We start from the raw sequence: 24,176 nt of genomic DNA, 5'->3' as shown, positions 1-24,176 counted from the left end.
TTAAAGAAATAAGGTTTAAGGAAGTACAACTTCCATTTTGTGGAAAGTGTCCTTTGTAGGTCTTGTATCAAATTACGCATTTTGACAGTGATTCATTTACCATAATGTGTTCTCCGCATGCTTTTTTACACACAGCTAGTAGTGTATTTTCTAAGGACACAACCTTTGCATAGCTGTTGTTAAAGCCATATTAGATGATCTACGTACTTGAAATAAAATGCACGTTTTCAAATTTCTGCTCAGAAATGTTATATCTGTTACATGTAACTTAATGGGAGCACTTAGTATAGCGTCTTTATGAAACTGTTCAGCAGCCATTGTTTGAATGCTGAAATTCATGTTTGGTCCTACAATACTGATGAATACTTTGGCTTACTTGTAGTACTGTTGTACTAACTACAGGTGTACCTGTTTTCACAGGATAGAAGCAATCCATTGGTGCCTGTTCTGCATTTCCCCAAGTCTGGTGAGGGGATGAGAAGGAGGAAGAGAGACTGGGTTATTCCTGACATCTCCGTTGCTGAGAATAACCGTGGACCCTTTCCCCAAAAAATATCTCAGGTAAGAGGAACTAAAGGCCTTTATAAGTGAGAGTTTGATGTAGGATAAGATGCCTCTGTTGGTTTCCACAGTACTTGAATCCAGACTTTTTTTTTTTAAAGATTTTTCTTTTCACTCAAAAATGTGAATTTTCATATTTTTATACTTCATGAATATATGCCCTCCACAATACTTGTTGGTTTATGTGCATAATTTATAACCATAGGATGATTTCACATTCCTCTGCTATTAAGGGGCCAGATGTCTGTTTGCTTCCAGAAATCTTGGGTTCAAACATAGTCAGGCAAACAAAATTCATGATGCCAACAGATCTGAAAGCCAGCTGTGGCTTACCATGCAAGTGTATACAGGTTTCAGTATTACAGTTCCAAACCTGAAACCTTGATCTCAGAGCAGAGAGGAATAGGTGCAACTAATCTGCAGCCATTGTGAACAGTGTGCAGTGCTCATTTGCTTATAATTTATTTGCTTGTGTTTTTAATTTGTGTTTTTTTTTTCCCATTTGTGCCTAAATCAGAGTTACAGTTGTTTGTATTATGTAGATTATTTTAACCAGGTTGCTTTGTTTTTGCCTTGGAAGTCAAACACCTCTGCATATGTCCTTACTGCACTTACATTTGATTTCTAATGATCAACTTTTAACTGACAGTGTAATCCTTGAGTGGTATAACTAAGGTCTAATGTGTTTTGTCTAGATCCGGTCTGATAAAGGAAAACAAAAGAAGATTTATTACAGCATCACTGGTCCAGGAGCCGATCAGCCTCCTGTTGGTCTTTTCATAATGGACAGAGAGAATGGTATTCTGTATGTCACACAACCCCTGGACAGAGAGAAGCAAGCTAAGTACATGGTAAGCATGCTTTTATTTTTATTTTTTAGATACACTCTATAAACTAAAATTTGTGCTGTATTTACCTTCAGAAATCCTGTTTACCGCTGCTTTACTTATAGTCGTGTAATATAGGAAACGCTTAGTCTGTTTGGTTAGGATAGATATTTTTGACGCGTGTGAGGAATGCTCACTGACATAATACATTGCATAACATTAAGATCTTAGTACCTCAGACTAAAAACCTTTACACACAAGAGGCGATAGGTGAATGTCCTGAGCAAATTTTTTTTTTCTCCCCCCACATCAATATTTTTCAATGACTTGCCAATACACCATTTAACATTGACAATTGACATTGACAGAAGTTTATGCAAACAAGTGGCATTTATTTTTAGTGCCCCCAGGTTGATTTTACCAACTTTTTGATGGCGGCAGGAACACCTCTGACCAGTCTCAATTGCGCTATACTGCAAAATTGGGTATCGATCCAATACCAAGTAAATGCAGGACTAATATTTCTAATACCTATACCAATATTTGTTAAAGGGATTTACCTCCTCCTCTCGCTCTCTCTCTCTTTGTTCTTCAGCTCAAAGTTCTTATTGTGGTATTTCATACATTCATAAAGACTGGTGCTGCTGCACTTGCGAACAGTTTTGTTACACATAACATTTACTGAAGTAACACCACACAACACTCAACAGCTCGTCCTCCTCTCTGCCATTATGACATTGTTTTCAGTCACTGCCTGCAGTCAACCAGCTCATGATGGTCCAACCACAACACTCAGAACAGGCAAGCAGGGGGAGGAGCAAAGTGTGCGTGCAAAATGTGACAGGAACTTTGTTGTTTGCACAGATAATTCTGCTCCTTGATGAAATAGGAGCAACACACTGAATGTAAAACTTAATGTATCGATCCCGTCACACCAGTATCTATCCATACAGATACCAACATTGGTATTGATATTATCAATATTTGGATTGATCAGCCCTAATCACAATGCAGCTTGTTGGAATGTTACTTATAAATGTTTAACCTGGAGGACCATCTTATTAACTTTGATAAACTTAAAAACATTCATACTGGCCGACTGTCTTACATTAACTTTGATGCAGCAGTTCTTACAAAGGCAGTGTATATAAGGCAATGTATGGACAAATATAGCTGCAAGGGCATCATTATGACAGCAGTCGGTTTATATTCTACTGAGTAGTTTGCAGACAACACTGACTGTGAAACCCTTTGCCAACTAGTTTTTGTTTCCGTGCTATAGTCATCTACCGACATAACCTTACATTTTATCATAATTAGTATACAATATTGAGCAACGTAAAACATAACATTATAGTTTATTCCTTTTTATCTGATAATCATGACAGAATGTTGACAGCACATTTTCTGTTACTATCCTGCTAAAACAGATACTAGTTACTGACATTATACACTGTATTATGAGTGATTGGGTGCAATATAGCGACTGTTCTTGTGCATGTATTGGGTCCACCATTCTTATTTAGTAGAATCTGCACAAGGTCATCATCCCTTGATGAAGAATCCATTTTTTGTAGCGCAATTTTTTAAAAGGAGCAGTCGCATATTTGATTGATATTAATGTCTGTGGTGTGTTTCATTCACCTCTGAATTTTTCACTTTTTTGTGACGTTTACACACCAGGAATAAAGTTAGTCTGAATCCTCAAATAGTCCTTTGATGGGCTGTCAGGAGAATGGCCAAAATGTCCTCAATTTACCAAAATGTTCTCTCTTCTGTTGTATAAACCTCAAACTGGTCTACACTATATCTCGCCAAGTACACACAGAAACAGGTTATTGCATGTTCATTATGACAATACAAATTTGCTTGTCTTTTTGCAGTTGACAGCACATGCTGTGGATGAAAGTGGAGGAAATGCTGAGGCACCTATGGAAATTGTGGTGAATGTAATTGACCAGAATGACAACAAACCTCTTTTCACTTTCCTTGGAGAAGTTCCTGAGGCATCACCCATAGGTACTGTCGGTGCATTTTATTTAAGCCTGAAAAAATGGTTGATGCTCAAGAAGTTTTAATTTTAACAGAGAAGAGTGCAGGACAGAGCTGCTTACAGTGGGGCAAATAAGTATTTGATATAATGTCGTTTTTTCAGGTTTTCCCACTTACAAAGAATGGAGAGATCTGTAATTTTCATCGTAGGTACACCTCAACTGTGAGAGACAAAATCTTAAAAAAAAAAAAAAAAAATCCAGAAAATCACATTGTATGATTTTTAAATATTAATTTCCATTTTATTGCATGAAATAAGTATTTGATACAATAGAAAAATAGAACTTAATATTTGATACAGAAACCTTTGTTTACAATTACAGAGGTCAGATGTTTACTATAGTTTGCACACACTGCAGCAGGGATTTTGGCCCACTCCTCCATACAGGTCTTCTCCAGATCTTTCAGGTTTTGGTGCTGAACATGGAGTTTCACCTCCCTCCATAGATTTTCTATTGGGTTCAGGTCTGGAGACTGGCTGGGCCACTCCAGGACCTTGAAATGCTTCTTACGGAGCCACTCCTTGGTTGCCCTAGCTGTGTGTTTGGGGTCATTGTCATGCTGGAAGACCCAACCATGACCCATCTTCAATGCTCTCACTGAGGGAAGGAGGTTGTTGCCCAAAATCTCGCAATACATGGCCCCATCCATCCTCCTCTCAATACGGTGCAGTCCCCTGTCCCCCAAGCACCCCCAAAGCATGATGTTTCCACACCCATGCTATACGGTTGGGATGGTGTTCTTGGGATTGTACTCATCCTTCTTCTTCCTCCAAACACAGTGAGTGAAGTTTATACCAAAAAGTTCTATTTTGGTCTCATCTGACCACATGACCTTCTCCCATGCCTCCTCTGGATCATCCATATGGTCTTTGGCAAACTTCAGACGGGCCTGGACATGTGCTGGCTTGAGCAGGGGGACCTTGCGTGCGCTGCAGGATTTTAATCTATGACAGTGTAGTGTGTTACTAATGGTAACTGTTGAGAATGCGGTCCCAGCTCTCTTCAGGTCATTGACCAGGTCCTCCCGTGTAGTTCTAGGCTGATCCCTCACCTGTTAAGGATTATTGATACTTATTGAGGTAAGATCTTGCATGTGTTAAGGTGGAACGTGAAATAACTCAACTTTATTTATATAGCACATTTCAAGCAACCATGTAGTTGACCAAGGTGCTGTAGGTACAACAGCAACCGTAAGAACATACAACAAAAACATCCAAATAACAATAAAATGGTGTCATAAAACACCATTACCTAGGATAAAAAGCCTGACGAAAAAGATATGTATTTAATTTAGATTTAAAAAGATTAGTATCTGACATAGTACAGAGATCAGCTGGCAAACTGTTGCAGAGCCAAAGGAGCATGCACCGAGAAAGCTCTATCGTCCCATTTATAAACATAGAAGCCCAGCAGTACTCAGCACCCTCTCAATGTGATGTACATGCAACAGTTCCATCAGTCCCATTTAAACTTAAACAATTAAAACTATTTTATAATTGATCCTAAATCTTAACAGGGAGCCAATGTGCGAATGTAAGATTAGTGTAATGTGCATTATTTTGTGAGAAGATGTTAGGAAGCGTGCAGCTGTATTTTGCACCAATTAGAGCTGTCAGTGATCTATTAAACCCTGCATATAGAGCATTAAACACCCCATAATGAATGCATGGATTACCTTCTCCACAAATAACATATTCTCAGCCATGTTTGGGTTCCCTCCAGTTGGGGTCAACTGCATTTTGGGTTGGGTCTAGTTGTTGTTCAGTCGTTCTCTTCACCTTGTTTGTGAAGATTCTGTCATCCAGGTGAAGTTTTCTAGAGGCTGATGAGTAGTGAAATGCTTCAACCTTAAAAAAAAAACAAAAAAAAAAAACGATAGCTTCTAGATATTTTCACCCTGTTTTTGTTCTCTCTGTCTTGGCCCTGTACGGCCCAGTTTTATTTTGTAAATCAACTGATTATTTGCTCAGAGTATTTTGAGAACGCTCTGAACTTAATTTGTGCTTCCTAATTCCTCTCTCCAGGTTCTGAAGTGATAACAGTTTTGGCCACAGATATTGATGAACCATACACTGACAACTCAGAGATCCGGTACCGTATTCTGAGCCAGGACCCAAAATTGCCCAGTGACTCCCTTTTTGCTATCAACCCAGTGACTGGGGTCATCAGACTTGGTGCCAGTGGGCTAGATAGAGAGGTAAGGCTTTTAAATTTATTTCATTTGTTTTTGACACCTAAGTGTTGAAATAATCTGTGTTTTAAACAAACTCCTTTTCCACTTTGATTTGGCTCAGTTAGGTGAGAGTAAATACTTAGGTGAAAGTAGACAGCAGCACCAATACCTAAGACCGTTTGAGGAGGGCAAACTGTTGGACTTAATTTCAAACAGTTTGTGGAATGCTTCATTCAATACATCCTCACTGTACCTATATATGACTTAGTGTAGCTTAGTGGGTTTCACTGTTTGTGGTCAGAAACAGAAGATACAACATTCATAAAGCAGATGATTTAGTTTTTATTTATCAATAACCCTATTAATTAAGAGCAGAATTTTGTATGTAAGGACACACATGAAAAATAGCCATTGGTGTGTGTCTTTTCAGCCCCACAGAGGTGTGAAGAGACACTGTTTATTTCATAATTTGGTAGTGGTCATATTTCTGCACTCCCAGAAGGTGAAATTGCTATGAAATTCACCCCATTAGCTGCACAGGCTGCTGAGAGCTGTGCATTGAGGCTTTAAGACCACCAGTTCCCCAGTTTAAAGTCTGAGTGGGAGCAGATGCAAAAGGTTGTAGAGACCCCATCCCCAGCTATATCTCCTATCTCCATCTCTTCCATGCAGAAGAAACTGTCCAACATTAGTCAGCCTGAAGTTGTTTGTAAGAAGTGATGTTTTTCTTTGTCGTCAGTGGTCTTGGACTAGTTGTCATTGTAATGATAAATGGATTTATACCTCTATAACACTGTTCTGCACTCAATGTGCCTTACAGTTTCCCATTCAGCTATTCACGCACACAGTCATTTGCTCAAAGACAAGTTCCACTTCAGTTAGTGGACAATCTGCGCTGTCTCCTGAGCCACAGCACAATAGTACAAGGCTGCTGGATTTTTGAAAGTCATTAAATGGCGTTAGCTTTGTGATTTTTTTATTTTTTTATTTTTATGTATTTTATTTTTTTGGCCTATAGTTTGAATCCAAATTCTTTCTTTTTCTTGAACAGATGTTTTGGTGTTAATTTTCCAGTTAACTCATCACAGTATTATTACATACATAGCAAGTTCAATTCAATTCAGTTTTATTTGTAGAGTGCCAAATCACAATACAAATCATCTCAAGGCACTTTACAAAAACTAAAACTAAAAACCCAACAAATCCCTTATGAGCAAGCACTTGGTGACAGTGGAGAGGAAAAACTCACTTTAACGGAAGAAAAAACCTCCAGCAAAACCGGGCTCAGTTTGGGCGGCCATCTGCCTCGACCGGTTGGGGTGAGTGGATAGAGCAGAGAGAAAAGAACAGCAACAATAAACAACAAATAGACACTGCCGGTTGGTGGGACCAGTAACTGCACATCAGCGATATACAGCTCCAGGACCAGGGACACCTGCAGGAGGTACAGAAAGAACAGAGAGAGAGGGAGAGAGCACAAACTAGGGGAGAGAGAGAGCACAAGGTTAGTGACATTCAATGGTGGAATATACATGTGAGGTGGTGGGGTGGGGGTGGGTGGTTGGTTAGGGGTTAGGGTAGGGGAGCTCAGTGCACCGATGGTCCTCGGGCAGTTCAGGGTTGCCAGAGGCCAGCCCTAACTATACGCTTTGTCAAAAGGGAAGGTTTTAAGTCTAGCCTTAAAAGTACAGAGAGTGTCTGCCTCCTGAACCCAGGCTGGGAGCTGGTTCCACAGGAGAGGAGCTTGATAGCTAAAGGCACTGCCTCCCATTCTGCAAGCACTTGGAGACAGTGGAGAGGAAAAACTCGCTTTAACAGAAAAAACCTCTAGCAGAACCAGACTCAGTGATTTGTATGTGAGAAGGACTTTAAATTCTATCCTGGAGTTTTACAGGGAGCCAATGATGAAAAGCTAATATAGGAGAAATATGATCTCTCTTGCTAGTTCCTGTCAGGAATCTGGCTGTGGCATTCAGGATTAACTGGAGGCTTTTTATGAAGATACTGGGACATCCAGATAGTAATGAGTTACAGTAATCTAGCCTTGAGGTAACAAATGCATGGACTAGTTTTTCTGCATCATTTTGAGACAGGATGTTCCTAATTTTGGGAATGTTGCGCAGGTGAAAGAATGCAGTTCTAGAGATTTGTTTTATGTGTGAGTTAAAGGACATGTCCTGGTCAAAGATAATTTCAAGGTTTTTCACAGTAGTGCTGGAGGCCAGGGCTATGCCATCTAGAGCAGCTATAATTTTAGAGAAGTTATTTCTGAGGTTTTTAGTCCCAAATACAATAACTTCTGTTTTTTCTGAATTTAAAAGTAGAAAGTTACTGGTCATCCAGGCCTTTATGTCAGTTAGACAGGCTTGAAGTCTGGTTAACTGGTTTGTGTTAACAGGTTTAATAGATAGGTACAACTGAGGGTCATCTGCATAGCAGTGGTAATTAATAGAGTGCTTCCTAATGACATGGCCTAAAGGAAGCATGTACAGGGTGAACAGAATCTGTCCTAACACAGAGCCTTGTGGAAGTCCATAACTAACTTTTGTTCGTGAGGAAGGTTCATCATGGACATGAACAAACTGGAATCTGTCTGATAAATAGATTGGAACCATTTTAACGCTGTTCCTCTGAGGCTAAGAGAAGATCGTTGGTGACTTTTAACAGTGCTGTTTCTGTACTCTATGGGCTCTAAATCCTGATTGAAAATCTTCAAATAGTTCATTCCTGTGTGGTGGTCTGATAGCTGCTTAGCAACAGCTTTTTCTAGGATTTTAGAAATAAATGGTAGGTTGGATATTGGTCTATAATTAGCCAAGACTCCTGGATCAAGACTAGGCTTTTTGAGTAGGGGTTTGATTACTGCAGTCTTAAAGGCCTGTGGTACGTAGCCTGATACTAGAGATAAATTTACCAAGTCTAATAAAGATGAGTTAATTAATGGCAGGGTGTTTTTAAGCAGTCTAGTCGGGATGGGGTCTAAGAGACACATTGATGATTTCGATGAAGCAACAACTGATGTAAATTCAGAGAGATCTATGGGAGAGAAGCAGTCTAAACATAACTGAGGTCTTACAGATGATTCAAGAGCTACTGTAGTAGAAGATTCATTTATTGCAGGTATAGGAAGCATCTGCTGAATTTTCTCTCTAATAGTTGTGATTTTATTTGTAAAGAAATTAATAAATTCATCACTGCTGAGAGCTAAGGGAATATTGGGCTCAACAGAGCTGAGCCTGTCTACAGTGTTGGAAAGAAACCTGGGATTGTTCTTATTTTCCTCTATTAGTGATGAGTAGTATGCAGTTCTGGCTTTACGGAGAGCTTTTTTATATGTTAGTAGACTGTTTTTCCAGCCTAGAAATCTAAATTTGTGGAATGCCACTTCCTTTCCAGCCTTCGTGATGCCTGCTTTAAGGTACGAATATGTAAATTATACCATGGGGCTAATCTCCTCTGATTCACTAACTTCTTTTTCAGAGGGGCCACAGTATCAAGCATTTCACGCAGTGAGGCTACAGCACTGTCAACAATATGATCAATTTGGTAGGGAGTGGGATTGAGGCAGCTGCCTTCCACTGTGTTCGTACTTGGCGTAGATGTAAATAAAGATGGAATCATTTTCTTAAATGTATTAACAGCGTTGTCAGATAAACATCTGCTGTAGTGGAATTTTCTTCCAAACGCTGCATGATCCATCATCTTAAATTCAAAAGTTATTAAAGAATGATCTGACAAAACAGGATTTGGGGGAAAAACTATTAAATGTTCAATTTCGATGCCATATGTCAGAATAAGATCAAGGGTGTGATTAAAACAGTGGGTGGGTTTATTAACAAGTTGAATCTAATATTGAATTAAATGCAGTTTGACAACACTAATAATTAGTACAATGGAAACATTACATATGTCAAATCACTTCCAAAACATACTTGGATTTTGACTGTCTAATTTACAGAATTTAAAACTGTGTCATCATATATAACAAAAAGTATCTCATCACACTGACTAGAATACATGTGGGCACTTAGTTTTGTAGTAAAACATGCAGCTGAGGGTTATGTGAATAGCTAGTATTGCAGTTGTTTAAACTTAAGCAGCTCTTTAAATTAGTCTTGATCTTGACATGGGTTATAGTTATTATAAAATCCTATGAAAACACACAGTTACGCAGATATGCTGAATTTTAACTTGAGAAGCATCTGAATGCATTGTGCTCCACTGAAGTTTGTAAAACAGTGGCAGAATATTTATTTAGCCTTCCTGTTGATGGGTTAAACTCATTGTGTGTCTCCTTGAACAGAAATACCCAAAGTACACATTGGTGGTAGAGGCAGCAGACATGTTGGGAGAAGGGTTAAGTGGAAAAGCCAAAGTAATCCTCACCATAGCAGATAGCAACGACAATGCTCCAGCCTTAACGCATACCTCTGTAAGTACCACATACTTGAACTCAGAATGTATTATTTGATAAACCCCTCCCCTGTAGAAAAATTGTCCAGTCAACAATCATGAACCCTAACTAGGCATACCAGATCTGTTAAGTTTTTGTCCTGATCATGATGAAGCAGTGGTGCAGTATGATGGTATTATGAGTGTTTAAGGAATCACCATTATGCCTGCTGCTCTCTTTGGCTTTCTAGGAGTTTTATGCTGTTGTACTAACTGCAAGTGTACCTGTTTTCACAGGATGGAAGCAATCCATTGGTGCCTGTTCTGCATTTCCCCAAGTCTGGTGAGGGGATGAGAAGGAGGAAGAGAGACTGGGTTATTCCTGACATCTCCGTTGCTGAGAATAACCGTGGACCCTTTCCCCAAAAAATATCTCAGGTAAGAGGAACTAAAGGCCTTTATAAGTGAGAGTTTGATGTAGGATAAGATGCCTCTGTTGGTTTCCACAGTACTTGAATCCAGACTTTTTTTTTTTTTTAAAGATTTTTCTTTTCACTCAAAAATGTGAATTTTCATATTTTTATACTTCATGAATATATGCCCTCCACAATACTTGTTGGTTTATGTGCATAATTTATAACCATAGGATGATTTCACATTCCTCTGCTATTAAGGGGCCAGATGTCTGTTTGCTTCCAGAAATCTTGGGTTCAAACATAGTCAGGCAAACAAAATTCATGATGCCAACAGATCTGAAAGCCAGCTGTGGCTTACCATGCAAGTGTATACAGGTTTCAGTATTACAGTTCCAAACCTGAAACCTTGATCTCAGAGCAGAGAGGAATAGGTGCAACTAATCTGCAGCCATTGTGAACAGTGTGCAGTGCTCATTTGCTTATAATTTATTTGCTTGTGTTTTTAATTTGTGTTTTTTTTTTCCCATTTGTGCCTAAATCAGAGTTACAGTTGTTTGTATTATGTAGATTATTTTAACCAGGTTGCTTTGTTTTTGCCTTGGAAGTCAAACACCTCTGCATATGTCCTTACTGCACTTACATTTGATTTCTAATGATCAACTTTTAACTGACAGTGTAATCCTTGAGTGGTATAACTAAGGTCTAATGTGTTTTGTCTAGATCCGGTCTGATAAAGGAAAACAAAAGAAGATTTATTACAGCATCACTGGTCCAGGAGCCGATCAGCCTCCTGTTGGTCTTTTCATAATGGACAGAGATAATGGTATTCTGTATGTCACACAACCCCTGGACAGAGAGAAGCAAGCTAGGTACATGGTAAGCATCTGTTCTGATATTACTTTTCTTTTTCCATAGAGGTTATGTTCACTTTTCAGGATCGGACTGGGACCTAGGAGAAAACACATAATGCATTATGTGCTCCTTTTGGAGCAGCCTGTTTCATAAGAAACATGAATACATACAAGTGTTAGTACATCTGTTTGTGAGGACACTCACATATTGCAATCACTAACTATAGCCTTAACAATCATATTAACATATCTAAGAGCATGTTTAGGCCTTTAATGGTCTGTCAGAAGACCAGCCAAAATGTCAAACTCTGGGAACCACAAGTAGACCTGCACTCTGAGAGCGAAGTGGCCTATTGGGATAATATGGTACTATGAGGTCACAAAGGTATGAGGGTCACCTTATAAACCCATTCACAAATATCAACGATGTTTCTAAGCTGGATAAAGCAAAGTTATGATCTTTCATGTCTTTATTTAGTGAACCAAATAAACATACAATGAGATGATGGAAAAAGTGACAAGCACTTCTTATAGCTGTGGAAAAGATCTGCACAACATTAAAGAGGAATTTTGAATGGTTTTTCTTTACAGAATTGCCTCAGCTCAGCCATATTCTTAGGACTCACTTGAGGTCATTCCACAGCATCTTTACTGGGTTGAGGTCTGGCCTCTGACTGGGCCAAAACAGTTCTACCTTTGTTTCATCTGTCCACAAGACATTTTCCCAGTGGTGTTTGTGTCAAGGTGATTTTTGGCAAACTATAGGAAAACCAGGAAATTGCAAAAAGTGCCAATACTTTTTCTTATAATTATGGTATGATTATAACTCTTAAACAAATCTCACAGATAAGAGATAGCAGGCCAAAGCTGCTGTTATTGTAATGTTCATATATCTGGTTATTTCTTTCACAATTTGAGTTTACTAGAGAAAGAGCAGTAAGTATATATTTCTCTAACATGCATAGGTATTAGATGCCACAAGCTGACTTTTTTAAATGGGATAATGTCTTCTCCTATAGTTCTTCCAGTAAGAAAAGATTTCAAATTTATTTTCAGTATTATAATACAAATGTCTGCAGTTGACAGCACATGCCGTGGCAGAAGGTACAGGAAATGCGGAGGCACCTATGGAAATTGTGGTGAATGTAATTGACCAGAATGACAACAGACCCATCTTTGCTCAAGACACTTTCCTTGGAGAAGTTCCCGAGGCATCACCCATAGGTCAGTGCATTTTATTTAAGTCTGAAAAAATGGTTGGTGCTCAAGAAATTTGTTTTAACAGAGAAGAGTGCAGAACAGAGCTACTTATGTTTGCCCTAAACTCTGACAATAGTACAATCCAGGATCAGCTTCAACACAGTGGGAGAAGACTCTACAGTGGAGGTGCACTTCAGAATGGGGCTATGTCTATTTCAGGGGTGAACATACCTGACCCAGGTACTTAGCATTGCGTAGGGCAGGGATAGTTGGAAAACAAGGAGGGCAGTGGCCCTTGAGGAGAAGGGTTGCACATTCCGGTTCTAGTGTAAGTTGGGATGAAAAGTATCCAACTCTTGTCTCTATTTATGTTCTCTCTCTCTCTCATGCCTGTACAGCCCAGTTTTATTTTGTAAATCAACTTGATTATGTGCTCTGAATATTTTAAGAATGCTCTGAATTTCGTTTATACTTCCAAATTCCTCTCTCCAGATTTTGAGGTGATTAAAGTTGTGGCCACAGATATAGATGACCCAACCATGGACAACGCGATAATCCGGTACCGTATTATGAGCCAGGACCCACAATTACCCAGTGACCCCCTTTTTTTGATCAACTCAGTCACTGGTGTCATCAGAGTTGGTGCCAGTGGGCTAGACAGAGAGGTAAGGGAGTGTTTCAATTATGTTTTAAGTGTTAATGTGTTTTCAACAAACTCCTGTTTTTGATTTTGAACATAACCATTGAGTTTTGGTGTGTGTGTGTTTAGTACATTGGGTCTAGCATGTATTTAGCTTGTTCTTGACATGGACCCAACTACAAATCTCAGAGTTGACTAACCTGCATTTAAGTTTGTACAACAGTGGCAGAATATTTATTTAAGCTTCCTGTTGATTGGTTAAACTCATTGTGTGTCTCCTTGAACAGAAATACCCAAAGTACACACTGGTGGTGCAGGCAGGAGACATGGTGGGAGAAGGGTTGAGTACAGAAGCCAAAGTAATCCTCACCGTAACAGATAGCAACGACAATGCTCCAGTATTCACAGAGACCTCTGTAAGTACCATGTACCTCTAACTGCACATGTACTATTAAACCACTCCCTTGAAGAACAGTTATCCTGTTGTACATTAGCACCCTTGCAGATCTGCTAAACTTTGGCGTTCCCACCACGCTGCATGAGATCCGGTTAAGAACTCTAATCAGTTTTTAAATGTGTTCAGTGTGTCTTTGTCATGAGGCATCCACAAGTTTGCTGAAGAATATAGCCCAGCATCTTTTTTTTTTTTTTGAGCATTAATGACTGATCTTTTTTTTTTTTTTTTTTTTAAATTTTCTTACTAGTTTAAGTAAGATAGATCTATATTTTGGTCCTGGAAGTTTGATTTAACTGAATCTTTAAAAAAATAAATGTCATGTGTGATGACACTTTATAATAATAAGCTCAAATTTAACATTAGATAATATTTTTAAACACTTATTGACTTGAGTGATTCATATGAAGCTGACCTCCAAAGATAGCACATATTAAGAAATTAAGGCCAATTTCAGCCCCAGTTTAGTTAGCAAGCTCGCAGTTCGTTTGTTTCTCACGATTTTAACCTATCTTTTATATTCTCCCAGTATGAAGTAACAGTAGCGGAAAATAAAGTGGGTGCTCTGGTGGTCACAATGTCGGTAACTGATGATGATGAGCCTCAATCCCTAGCCTGGAACGCAAAGTTCAAAATTATTGCTGGTGATCCTAGAGGCCTTTTCAACATCACAACATCAGGAAATAATAAGCAAGAAGGAATCATTACTACTGTAAAGGTAAGAACTAAATGATTAAATAAGGCACAGTATTGTTGGAGCAATAAAAATTTTCATTTTATGAATTACTTTTTTTTTTTTTTTTTCTTGTACAACTTCTTGTAATAAATAAATGGCAGTCACTGTTTATGGTTTAATTTTTAAACTATAGTGTCCCAGTTGTGAGACACTCTTGGTTACTACTTTGTATGTATTAGTCTGTACTAGATTTTCTGTGTATTCTTCTGAACGATGCACAAAACTCATTTGTAGTATACCGTATATTCTGGACTATAAATTTTTCACAATTTTAGCAAAAACAGCCTTGTTGAAGAGAAAAAAACACATATGTCAGTTCAGTGTATAAGTCACATTTCTAATTATACTAACTATAGTGTAAATTAGCCTATGAAGAACATAGACTAGACATGACAACAACAAGCAGAAGTGCATTATGAAATTCATTCATCTAATGATGTTAGATAAATGAATTTCATAATGCTTGTTGCTACTTCTGTGTGGGGGGAGATGAAGCAGCATCTCCTCCTCCTCTCTGATTGTCTGAATGCTGACACTCACTCCAAACTGTGTTTCAGCTGCAGACTTTACCTGCACTTTGAAGTCTGCAGTATAGCCCTTTCTTTTGGGTGGCATTTTCACTTGTTACACTAGAAGTTAGTTTAGTGTGAACATAAATGTTTTTACTTTTTCAGCAGTACAGTATTATCTTCAACTGAGTCAAGAGTGTCGTCTAACACTAGTGACTACTGGAAAAAATGACTAAATATACACATATAAGTCGCTTCGCTGTATTAGTCGCAGGACAAGGCAGAGGAGTAAAAAAAGTCTTTTCCAAACAAAGGTACCACTGCAGGTTTTCTCTTAATTATGCCAAAAGACAAACAAAACAAATAGTTGAAGTTGAGTAACACTTTTTTATTTTGGATATATCATTTTTGACCCTCTTTACAAAAATGGTTGATAAATAGTAAGGGCCTAAAAACATGTATGTAAACATGTCAAATGTATTGCAGAGGTTTTTTTTTGTTTTTTTTTTTTTGGTTATTTTATTCATGTGACCCCCATTTATCATTTTCAATTGACATTTCAATTTGTAAAGTGCCAGTTCAATACTTAATTCACTATTGGTTTCAATAATGCTCTTTATTCACACTTTAAGAATATATTGTTGCAATATGACATGCAATTTATTTAGCTTTCATTTAAAATTTTAAGCAAAATAATTCAAAGTAAATTGAGTATTGATCCAGCACTTTGCAAATTGCCAGTTGTAAAATGAATTGTGAATTGATAAAACCTGTCTTACAGTTAAATTAAATGTGCTTTTATTCTTCCAAACAGGGGCTTGACTTTGAGAAGACCAGCAAGCACACACTACTTGTTACAGTGGAGAATGAGGTTCCTTTTGCCATTAAGTTGCCCACTTCTACTGCCACAGTGGTTGTGAATGTTCAGGATGTAAATGAACCACCAGTCTTTGATCCAAAAGAGAAGTTTGTGTCAAAACCAGAGAACCTTCCTGTAGACAGTGATGTGACAATATACACTGCTTCTGACCCAGATACTGCACGCAAACAGAAAGTCATGTAAGATCAAATTCTTACTTTTATTTATTATGTATTTAAATGCAATTATTCATGAAACCTTTAAAATTGCTGGTGGTGAATGTTACAAGGGATAAAATTAGTTATTTTAGTGAATGTTATGGAGAAGCTGCATATCTTCAGTTTTATGATTTTTAAAAAAAAAAAAAATAAAGTACAGGAACTAAAGGCCAGACAGAGTTTTCAGGTGAAAGTTAGTAAACTTTTGCTTATAATTTTTTGCAGTTAAATATTTACTGCCAAAATGGCAGTTTTACCTCAGTGATCTGTCTGTCCCTGATAGAATACCTGTTGAAACCACTCACACACAACTCACACATTACATCCATGTTAACATCACGTTACTCCTCTAACCCACTAACACAATAAGCATGTGTACAGCAGTAGCGATTCAAAGTGTCATTCTGCTGCTGTAAGTTGCCACTTTTACTTTGACTGTTCATCATTTGCACTGTAGCAGGGCACACTGTACACTGTATTGTCTGTAGGTGACAGATTATAATTATCTGGTGCAATACCTGTTTTTTTTTTTTTTTTTTTTTAGTCAGAAAAGAAAAGATAATATGGGGCCAACCATCACCTCAACCAAATCTGATCACAACTTGTAAATATGCACAAGTTACATTAACAATCATAACTATCAATTAACTACCACTATAGTTTTACCCTCTTCTATAACTTTCCAAAACTGTTCTTAAACAATGTCTTCATCTGAATGACACGTACATCTTTTCAATACCGTAATACCAATTTCCATAATTTCTCTATAAACTAAGAAACTCATTTGTGTAACGTGTGAGAAAACATGAATATATGGACATGAAAATAACCTTTCCTCCTGCTACAAATTACAAAACAAAGATTATTAAATTTGAAAAGCTTTGACTTGAACAGTCCATTAGTGTGCTCTCTCTTATCTTTTATAATTCTAATAGCTTTCTTTTGTAAATACTTGCTCCCTCTAAGGTGATGATTTTTTTTTTTTTTTTTTTTTTTTAAATATATTTAGTTTTATTCCAGTTAAAAAATAATTTCATCAAATTCAATTCATCAAACCATTTTTTAAAGTTTGACCATTTATACATCATGAATTAATTTCGCTATATCATTCCCAAAACAAAAAAGATGTATCATTAGCAAACAATTCTAACTGTAAAATGTTAGATACCTCACAAATATCATTTTATATACAAATAGTTTCAGCTAATAGGTTTTGCAACACCTGGTGGCAGAAAGGAGAGCTGCATTTTTATTTTTTTTTTCATGTATATTTTTTTTAAAGCCAGGTGAAGGGTTAAAATCACTGTATTTCTGACACACCACCACTGTCAGGACTTGCAAACATACTGTGGTAAAACTGTGTGAACTTTTGAGTCGCCACCATAAATACTCAGCTTTCGGTTAAGTAGGTAACATGCAGCATTTCCGTTTAGACCTTTCTGGTCAGTATCTGTCCTGATATCAAGTACACTATCAAGAAGTAAGAGTTGAAAGGATTCACCTCAGGTGATGATAAAACGTAGTTCATGGTTATTGTAGCCTTCATAATCCTAAATATTTCTGTTTTCAGCAAATGTAACTTCTGTGTACAAGTGAACATATATCTCTAGCTTAAATTGCCACTGTTTCCAACCAAAACAGAAAATTGCACCTTAATAAAGTATTATTTAAGCAATCCAGTATTTGAATGACGACATAAAGCACACTAGTTGTAATCAGGTTGCTTGCTGATCATCATTGTCATTGTCTTGTCAACGTCCAGGTACAAAATAATTAGTGACCCTGCAGGCTGGCTGGAAGTGGAAAAAGATACGGGTGAAATAAAGGTGAAAAGTGCTATGGACAGAGAGTTCCACTTTGTCAAGGATGACAAATACACAGCACTCATTGGCGCATATGACAATGGTATGTCGGAGGGCAAGTCTTACCTTTGTGTTAAGGCTTTTTTTGTTGTTTGTTTGTTTGTTTAAATTGGATAATTAAATCTAAACAAAATACATTACAAATGGCACTATGTGTCCTCATCAATGACAATCCCTCACTTTTTTTTTTTTTTTTTTTCTCTAAGAATATCAACTTGGCATTTTTTTTACTTCAGAAACAAAAGTGTAATCTAGTAAGATGTGTGCGATTTCCCAGAAAGTGTGCATTTTGCTCTGTTATGTATGTTTGTGTGTATCTGTCATCAGATAATATCCCAGCCACAGGAACTGGTACTCTGATCATAAAGCTTGAAGATGTCAATGACAATGCACCCACCATTGAAGAACGTGATATTGCGGTGCGTTTTCTTTGTCAAAATGCTAAAGAGTGTTTAGCTAAAAGTGTTTGAGCGTTACGAATGCAGATGAAAATTAAAATGTTGAATGATTTATGATACGCAAATCAAATAATTAGTTAATTGCTAACTTCAGTAGTAAAAGCAGCCAGAAACCAGTGGTGTGCAGTAACATGATCAGTACAAACAAAAGCTTAAATATGACATTGTTGTTTTTTTGTTTTTTTTTCTCAGGTGTGTAACAAGGAATCAGTTCCTCAGTTGCTCTCAGTAATGGACAAGGATGGGCCAGGCTTTGCTGCTCCATACAGTGTCTCTTTACAGGGCACATCAAAAGCCAACTGGACTGCTAGGATGAACAGCACCAGTATGTAATATTAATACATGACTAAAAATGAAAGTTTCCTGATTCCTGGAGTGTTTTTTTTTTTTTTTTCCCTCTTAAAACATGGTGAAATATCTAGTCATTAGTGGAAAAGAACATTAATGGCCTTTTTAAAAAGTTGTAGGATCCCACAGTTCATAATTGGTTGATTGATAGACAAAAAAAATATTTTTAAATATGTTACGTCCTTCAAATTTTTGTTCAGATAACCAAAACTTTTTGACATTTGAACTGAGCACAAAGTAAGCTTCAAAAAATGTATATGATTTGGGTTCGAGATGTTTGAGTCATAAATTTAAAAACGGTTTGCTGAGATTTGAATGATTGAAGTTAATGTGGGAGGCAATGCTGCAGTAGTAGTAAGTGGGGGGGGGGGACACATTTGCAAGCTGTCTAGTTTATAGTCATGAGGTTTACTTGTGGAAGAACCTAATTTGTTCTTCATTTTGGGTTTTTCTTTGAAAAGGATGACTTTGCAGGAGATATAAAGTAATTCTTTTGAATTTTTGTTGCTGCAGAAACAGGCATCATCCTGACTTTAGCCACTGCTTTGGCACCTGATGACTACACCGTGGTCCTCAGAGTTGCTGACAACCTGGGCCTGGAGCAGGACAGCACTGTTAAGGCCAAAGTTTGTGCCTGCACTGGAGGAGAAGTGATCTGTGGAGATCGTGTTGCAGCTGGCACCGGGCTGCCTGTAATTCTGGGAATACTAGGAGGCCTCTTGTTGCTGCTCTGTGAGTCTGCTATCCAATATTAGTTAACTATGGAAATATCATAGTAAAACCAGGGACTGTAGATAGAAATGATGGAATGTTGGCCACAAAGTCATGATGCTTCGTATGACAACTTTTGTTAAAAGCATGTCAAAACCTGACCTGCAAATATGCCTTTTAGTGTTCATAGCTTCGGTTTGTATGATCAGCTGTGATGCATAAAGCTCTGAATGATTCAGAGATCTGACATCAGTTCAGTTCAGTTTTATTTGTATAGTGCCAAATCAGAATACAATCATCTCAAGGCACTTTGCAAAAATCAAAAACAAAACCCAACAAATCCCCTATGAGCAAGCACTTGGTGACAGTTGAGAGGAATAACTCCCTTTTAAAGGAAGAAAAAACCTCCTGCATAGCCGCGCTCAGTTTGGGCGGCCACCGCACATCAGCAATATACAGCTCCAGGGACACCTGCAGAAGGTACAGAGAGAGAGGGGGGGGGGGGGGGGGGGGGGGGGAGAGCACACATCTGCTGCACAATTTTGCTAAAACCTGCATTGTGGTAATGGTAATGAAGGAATATATAACTCAGTGCAACAGTATGGCTCTGACACACACACACAAACACAAAAACACTTGCTAGTAAAATTATTTGCGTTTGCTTTGGTCAAACTATTGTCTTGGAAAATTCTTCGGCCATGGCTGAGTGAGGCCGTCAGACCACCACAGACTCTTTTCTTCTCTCCTAAAGTTTGAAATCAAACTCTCCATTCAACAAATCTTAAACAAAGGTTCATTATGCACTTGCAACATTAACACATAAACCTGAGTGATTCCCCAGGCATCAGTGACTATCGCTCTTTGTTCTGAGTCTTATATGCCATGTCGAAGTCCCTCGGGAGAGGGGGACTCTCTGCACAATAACCTTGTGCAGCATGAAAATCCCTTATCGCAGACATTACTATGGTGTCTATCAGATACATCCCATTACTTCCATCTTATGATAAAAGGATCTTGACTACTTGATTTAGTAAGTGAAAAATTAAGATTAAAGTGAGGTTTTAGTTCCTTCACTTGCTGACTGTACACCAGCTGCAGGGCCTTGCCTGGCCCACTAGGAGCAACAAGTATACTTGACAACTCAGCTTTTCTTATTTATGTGTATTGAGTGAAATTAAAACCAAAATTACATAACATACTTTGAATAAAAAGGATATGAGATTAACTATATAAAATTAAAAGAACACATAAAAATGCTTAGGGTTACACATTAACATTTCAGACTTGCGTTTCAGGCTTGACTCTGACCATTGACCTCTGCTGCAGGCCATCTTAGATTTCCTGTCTCAGCTCAGTGAGTGTGTTGGGTTAATCTTTGTCCTTGGTATGTTTAGTGCTGGTGCTGCTGCTGCTCCTGTTTGTCAGACGGAGAAGAGGAGAGAAGAAGGAGCCTCTACTGCAGGACGATGATATCAGAGACAACATCTATTACTATGACGAAGAAGGAGGTGGAGAAGATGATCAGGTAAATGATGACACAGGTTGCCACTAATTTCTTTATGCAGGTCAGATTCCCAGCATTTGGTTACTTAGAATGGTCGAAGCAGTGCACAGACTGAAGACTAAGTTTGAAAAGTCAAAAAAATATGGAACTGTGAGAAAAGAAGTGAGCTCTGTATTTGTACCAAGCTGCTTTAGCCATCACCAGCGTGACACTTCTGGAGTATTTAAACATTAGTGTTCGAGTGGTGCTGTGGGTGACAAAAGCTTGTTTTTTTTTGTTTGTTTTTTAAAATACATTTAAATTTTAATTTTTGTAAATACTTCAAAATCGCACAATTTTTGATTACATCTACAGCTTTGTTTTTCTAATAGTGCTTTTTGGTGAGCTGCTTTAACTAGTGAATTTCTGTGCGGTGGGATCAGTAAAGTTTAATTTTATCTTCATCTTATGCACATTGCAGTAATTTTCAAAGCAGTGAGTAAGGATTAGTTTCGACAATGTTCAGATGAACATACTACAAAGAGGCAGATTATGGTACTGTGCACTACAAGAGATATTACAAAAACATAGATTATGTTGATTGTAGAAATGCACAAACTGATATATTGAAACTGTTGACTGAAAACTGCAGTATCTGTGTAACCCCTCAGGATTATGATCTGAGCGTTCTCCACCGTGGTCTGGATAACCGACCTGAGGTGTTCAGGAATGATGTGGTGCCAAACTTCATGCCAGCACCTCAGTACCGGCCTCGCCCTGCCAACCCAGAGGAAATTGGCAACTTCATTGATGATGTGAGTCAAAGATTCCAGTGTTCATCCAGACTTTACATTTTAACATGGTGTAATTCAATCAGCTTATCTTTATGCATATTCATTTTTCCAAATTCTGCTAAAGCATTTTCAGAATTTGGACAATAGCAGTTTTGTTTTTTTTTTGTTTGTTTTGTTTTTTTATTGACAAAGCATTCACTTATATGTAGAGAACATGAAGACACCATGAGGTTTATTAGGGTGTTTTTATTAACAGTTTGATATTTGTTGCCACTTTCTGTGACTTTATCCTGCAATATATGAAACAGAACTTTGTACAACAGAAGTTTTATAAAATGAGAACCTCTGCTCATCTCTTAGAACCTGAAGGCAGCTGACAATGACCCAACAGCACCCCCTTACGACTCCCTGCTGGTGTTTGACTATGAGGGAGGTGGCTCTGATGCAGGAAGCCTCTCCTCCCTGAACTCATCAAGCAGCGGAGACCATGACTACGACTGCCTTAATGAATGGGGACCCCGCTTTAAGAAGCTGGCTGACATGTATGGAGGAGGAGAAGATGACATGCTGTAAATGCACTGAAGAACAATAAGGTTGTTCAGTTGTTGTGATTTATGAATGCGTTCCAGGGATACTAGTCTCAACATCAGTACAACCACAGATGTTTTTTCTGTGGGGCCTGCAGTGCAGTGCTATTAGTGTTAACAGCCACTGCTCAGACACCAGAGTATGGGTTTATTATTTTTTTTATTACGAGTGACCCATTTTGAATGTTGAAGCCTTGTCGTTGTCTGCCTGTATTTTTAGATCCCTGTTTGACTTCTAGGCTAAAGACTAAGATGCTTTGTGGTTATTTTCTGTCCATTGAGTTTTGACAGTACATCTTCAGTCTGTGTTGATGTTTTGATGTTTTCTGTGTCATGATTTTTGTGATATTTTAGCCTGCTTTGTACTAACTGGGTGACACTGGACATGCACACAAATGCTTGCAGTTGCACTGGTAATGTTTGTATGATCTAGGTACTTTACTTTTTTTTGTGTGTAGTTGTATTATTGCTATGGTTAAATTTTTCTTCTGTTTGAAAAATTAAATTAGAAATGATAGAAATTCAGGTAGATGCTTTTTTAAAATATGTTTAGTTGACATCATTACCTTGTAATGTCAATTGCTTTACAAAGTTACTGTACTACAGATGCTTTCATTTTGAATTTTTATAAAGTTATCTTAATACAGAGATGTATTTGTGAATGGTATTTTTTGTAAATTAGTAGTACTACAGCCTTGAGGTTTAAAGTGGCCATTAGAGCAACTGGCACTTTTGTGAAGTTAGAAAGAAAGCCGTTTTAACAGCCCAAATAGGACTTTCCATGTATTTTGGTTAATTGCATCGCTTCAACTGTGCTGTCTTTTAACAGATGAGCATTCAGTCCACATATGAAGAAGGACCTATAACTCCCACAGGGAGAGGTTTCTGTCTGTCTTCGTTACTTTCACCAGCAGCAGCAACCTGGTTATTCAATGTTGTTTTGGCTGTTGCTTCTGAAGTTATTTTTCCGTTTACACATGGAATCTGTAACAAGCTGCCTCTCTCCCATCTCTGCTACGAGCACTGAAACATCCTTTTACCCAACAAAGTAATATTTCACATATTGTATTGATATGTGTGGGAATGCAGACACACTTTGTGTGACTAGTATGCAGCATAGTGTGTAAAGTGTACTCCTGTATGTTTTAGACACGTGACAGGGTCACCGCTCTTCACTGTCTTTACCATGAGGGAAGGTAAAGGGAATGACAACTCCATATATGGTAATAGTCCAAATTCCTTTTCTGGAAAAGTACTGGTATTTGGAGCGGTGGCCATCAGCTATATCTATTCTATAGTTTCCCCCTATAGCTCAGATCTCTCCGTGTGTCCCATGAGGGTTGATCTCCAGAGCGCTCTGTATAGTTTTAAATAAAACCTATGATCAGCTGAACCACTCCAGACGTCTTTGTGTACTTCCTCATCAAACGGACCTGGGTAAGTTAAATGCGAACTCAACAATTTGGTGGCCCGTACTGGGATGAGGAAAATTGGACTGACTGCCTGAGGAACGCATTGACAATATACTTGGCGCCACAGACAGGTTAGCAGAAACCTTTTCATGAATTCTGCATAATTGGCATATTCTAAAATTACAATTGTCAATGTGTGAATCGGGATAGTTATAAATTTGGACGGTTTGGGGTGGTAGGTCGTCATTTCGTGTTGGATCGATTGACGAAAAAAAGAAATAAAACCGTGTTGGATCGGTAATAGAAATAAACCTTGTTGGATAGGTAATAATAGAAAAACCGTGTTGGATCGGTGGGCTTTAAGCTTTTATTCCCGGTTGTGGCGGACCCACCAGTTCCCGACGGGGGACTGGCAGAGCTGGGTTGCAAGACCCGGGGAACTGGGGAACCCCGAAATAATAAGTCATGTCGGATTGACTCATAAACAAAGGACGCTGTGTTAGATAGGTTGTGTAGAATTGTAGGTTTTAAATATTGTGCATTTGTGTGGATCTCGAGGAAGTTTGAGTGAATCTATGTCAGTGTGAATTAAGGAGTGGGGAGTGAGGACAGTAAGTGTGTGTGTGTGGAA

General features: G+C 38.1%; 1 protein-coding gene across 2 annotated transcripts in view; it reads left to right on the top strand.

The window, feature by feature from the left end:
- The window catches only part of LOC113131509 (cadherin 1, type 1, E-cadherin (epithelial)), a 28,451-nt gene extending 5,833 nt beyond the window's left edge, over window positions 1-22,618 (top strand). The window contains exons 5-23 of one of the 2 annotated variants that reach the window (XM_026308858.2): window positions 421-561; window positions 1,257-1,412; window positions 3,272-3,407; window positions 5,467-5,639; window positions 9,919-10,047; window positions 10,305-10,445; window positions 11,144-11,299; window positions 12,354-12,498; window positions 12,967-13,139; window positions 13,402-13,530; window positions 14,098-14,286; window positions 15,628-15,872; window positions 17,653-17,795; window positions 18,080-18,171; window positions 18,403-18,535; window positions 19,072-19,290; window positions 20,664-20,794; window positions 21,424-21,567; window positions 21,907-22,618. In XM_026308858.2, the coding sequence (XP_026164643.1) occupies window positions 421-561; window positions 1,257-1,412; window positions 3,272-3,407; window positions 5,467-5,639; window positions 9,919-10,047; window positions 10,305-10,445; window positions 11,144-11,299; window positions 12,354-12,498; window positions 12,967-13,139; window positions 13,402-13,530; window positions 14,098-14,286; window positions 15,628-15,872; window positions 17,653-17,795; window positions 18,080-18,171; window positions 18,403-18,535; window positions 19,072-19,290; window positions 20,664-20,794; window positions 21,424-21,567; window positions 21,907-22,119 (2,988 nt within the window). In that variant the 3' untranslated portion in view covers window positions 22,120-22,618. The remainder of the gene's footprint in view (window positions 1-420; window positions 562-1,256; window positions 1,413-3,271; window positions 3,408-5,466; window positions 5,640-9,918; window positions 10,048-10,304; window positions 10,446-11,143; window positions 11,300-12,353; window positions 12,499-12,966; window positions 13,140-13,401; window positions 13,531-14,097; window positions 14,287-15,627; window positions 15,873-17,652; window positions 17,796-18,079; window positions 18,172-18,402; window positions 18,536-19,071; window positions 19,291-20,663; window positions 20,795-21,423; window positions 21,568-21,906) is intronic. The other variant, XM_026308859.2, reaches the window with a different exon arrangement.
- The last annotated feature ends 1,558 nt before the right edge of the window (window positions 22,619-24,176 follow it).

Source organism: Mastacembelus armatus, chromosome 15 (assembly GCF_900324485.2).
Source record: "Mastacembelus armatus chromosome 15, fMasArm1.2, whole genome shotgun sequence".
Lineage (NCBI taxonomy): Eukaryota > Metazoa > Chordata > Actinopteri > Synbranchiformes > Mastacembelidae > Mastacembelus > Mastacembelus armatus.
This window is presented reverse-complemented; position numbering and strand designations above follow the sequence as displayed.